Source organism: Dipodomys merriami, unplaced genomic scaffold (genome assembly GCF_024711535.1).
Source record: "Dipodomys merriami isolate MVZ:Mamm:240054 unplaced genomic scaffold, mDipMer1.0.p SCAF_36, whole genome shotgun sequence".
NCBI lineage: Eukaryota > Metazoa > Chordata > Mammalia > Rodentia > Heteromyidae > Dipodomys > Dipodomys merriami.
Genome location: NW_027205159.1, coordinates 11,630,309 through 11,633,468, shown reverse-complemented (window position 1 = coordinate 11,633,468; position 3,160 = coordinate 11,630,309). Strand labels below are relative to the sequence as shown.

At 41.0% G+C, this 3,160-nt stretch overlaps 1 gene segment (V, D, J or C); it reads right to left on the bottom strand.

Moving 5' to 3' along the window:
- Nucleotides 1-388: 388 nt before the first annotated feature.
- LOC138804253 (immunoglobulin kappa variable 1-39-like) lies at nt 389-892 on the bottom strand. The segment is given in 2 exon segments: nt 389-711; nt 835-892. Coding segments are annotated over 2 exon segments (378 nt in total).
- Nucleotides 893-3,160: the final 2,268 nt, after the last annotated feature.

Genomic DNA, 3,160 nt, shown 5'->3' with positions numbered 1-3,160 from the left:
AAAAAGGAAGTGGCAAACTGTCTTTACTTGCTGATGAAATTTATGCATAAAGTATTTAAAAATCTCAAAATAAAACTTTTGAAATAATTTTGAAGTGTCTCCATGCACATTGTGAATATCTATTCAAGATTAAAAGAAACTTGAATAAAGGCAGAGTATTTCCATGTTTATAGTCTGGAATGTCATTTTAATATTTCAACATTCAGCATAGTGCCAGTATCGCACATCTATAATTACACTTACTCCAAAGATTGAGACATAGTAGCTTGCTGGTCCAGGATATCCTAGGCAGGATTCCTGTCCTATGATTCTAGGACAGCTCTTGCAAGAGGAAGCATGAGGAAAGCAGCTGGGACAGCCCAGGCTCACACTTCTGCTTCTTGGAGGTTTATGTTATGGCTTGTATCACTGTGGGTGGGTTATTATAATTCTGTTGACAGTAATAAGTGGCAATGTCTTCAGGCAGCAGGCTACTGATGGTGAGAGTAAACTCTGTCCCCGATCCACTGCCACTAAATCTGGAGGGGATCCCGGATTGTAAATACTTTACACCATAGATCAGGAGCTTTGGAGCTCCCCCTGGTTTCTGCTGGTACCAGCTTAACCAATTGTTAATGCCCTGACTGGCCCGGCAAGTGATGGAAACTCTGTCTCCAGGAGATGCAGACAAAGTGGATGGAGACTGGGTCATCTGGATGTCACATTTGGTACCTGCCATTGGAAAAGTAATAAGTATACAAAGAATCAAGCATGTTATAAGAAAGCTTCATAAACAGCCACGCATCACTGACTACAGCAGACTGAGGAGACCCTCAGCTTAGACTCTTTCCTTACCTGTAATCCAGAGCAGCAGGAGCCCCAGGAACTGAGCAGGGGCCTTCATGTCCATGCTGTGTGCTGACTAAGACTGACTCCTGCCCAGGATGTGAGCAGCTTTCAAGAACTGCTCAGGGCAGTGGGCTGTGCTCTGGGCACATGCAAATCAGTAGGGGTTGGAAGGGGCCAAAACAGCTGCACCAACGTGATTTCAGTATCTCAGCCCAGACATGATGTCCCAGATACAAAAAACATATGAGGGTAGCACTGATGTGCCTGAAGAAAATGTTTCTCTCTGGGGTTCAGGGGACAGAATGGCTCTCTGGTTAAATACAATGAATTTTAATTTATACATGGGTCATGATACACTTTTCATGTTAGCATTTTATCTAAGTCAATTTTTCAAGCAAAAACGGTACCAAAATGTAGAATTAATGATTTAGATCAGATTTTCTAAGTCTTTGGTTTCCTTGAAACCATTTGTTAACCATGGACACAATTATTCAATTACTCAAGCTACATGGGTATGTAGGTTGACAGAGAGATTGACAGTTAAATAAATAGATGATAGACAAGTATCAATTAAGACTTAATGAAAGACAATGAAATGTATGAAATTAAAGTATGTGCAATATTGTGCTATGGTGTACAATGTACAGGCTAGCCATTGGGTTTTACTATCAACTCCAGGTTGCTGTCCTCTGTTTCTGAATGCACTTTCCCACTACCATCATCTAGTAGACTTAATATCAGACATTGGCTCTCTGTATACTGAAAGGACCTGGCTACAGGCATAGCCTTATTATCATTTTACATTTCTGAGCTGCAAGTCTCCTAAAGTCTTGATGACATTCATGCCTTATTGTTCTTAATCCAAGTTATTCCTCCTCAGAACCTGAGCTATTCTCTAAACCAAGGCTGAACTAAACTTCAATTTACTCTGCCTCTTAAAACTGTAAATTCCTACAGCACTTCCAATTTAATGGAATTTGTAATTAAATAAGTTTTCAGTGATTGAACATAGAGTTTATGACATAAACAAGCTCTGAAAGGATGACATGTAGCATAGTGAAGTGTGAAGTGGGACACCAGAGCTGCAAAACCCAGAGAAGACAAGGGAAAATGCCACATGTGATAAATCCAGAGTATGATGAGGAAGGCTCCCACCTGGAGTCTAGCATGTGAGGAAGCTGTTCACCCTTGTGCTGGATGTCACAACTGGAAAGACACAGACAGGACATTTGCTTGACAATGAATCCACAATCTTATTGTGAGTCCGAGCACTTGCTGCAGGTGCACAAAGATATCAATGCTCCCCAAAGGCCAGTAGCTCACAGACAAGGCATTGACAAAGTCAGAGTCCATCTGTACCAGGCCCTACATGACAGGTTCCTATAGCAACCCTGCTCACTGAACTATTTCACACACTATTGGAGCAAAGCAGAGTATAGAAATAAATTCATGTTTTCCTCTTCCCCCTCCACATAATGAGTAGAACTTTGATGCTGGATCTGGCTTATGATAAACATGCAGTCCTGGTGCAGACAAGGTCTCCTGATTATCATTCCTCTGATGGGTTTGAGAGTAGAACAATTAGAGGAATAGCTCTCAGTTGCAGGTGGAAGAAGAGTGGATATGAGGATGGAGAAAGAATCACCCTACTAATAGTGAAATAAGACAGTCAGTCCTGGGCTGGGAATGTGGCTTATTGGTAGAGTGCTTGCCTAGTATGCATGAAGCCCTCGGTTCAATTCCTCAGTACCATGCACACAGAAAAAGCCAGAAGTGATGCTGTGACTCAAGTGGTAGAGCACTAACCTTGAGCACAGAGAGGGCCAGGGATAGCATCCAGGCCCTGAGTTCAAGTACAGGATTGGCAAAAAAAAAAGACAATCAATACCAGAGAACTAAGGTGGAGTAAGCCAGACCCAAGGAAATATAGGTCCCATGGTTTCCCTCATTTACAATACTTAGTGTATGTATAGGACAATTTTATGAGATGAGCAGAAAAAGCTCAAAAGCTATGTACATATGACCATATAACATGATGCTAAGTGAAATGAACCCCAAGATATGGACACAAGAGGTCTTTCTTTATTGTTGTTATTTTTAATGTACTTTGTGATTATTTTGTTTCCTTTGTATGTTCTTCCCCCTATGGTATATCCCCTGTTGTTACTGTACTTGATTTTCATACCCTGCATCTTGTATATACATTTGTCTAATTTGGGGAGGGGAAGAGGAATAACAAAATTGTGAAACAAAGACATAGGATGACACATTGAAACATATCCACAAGAGAGTATATTGGAAATGAACTTTACAACTTCAGGGAAGGAAGGGG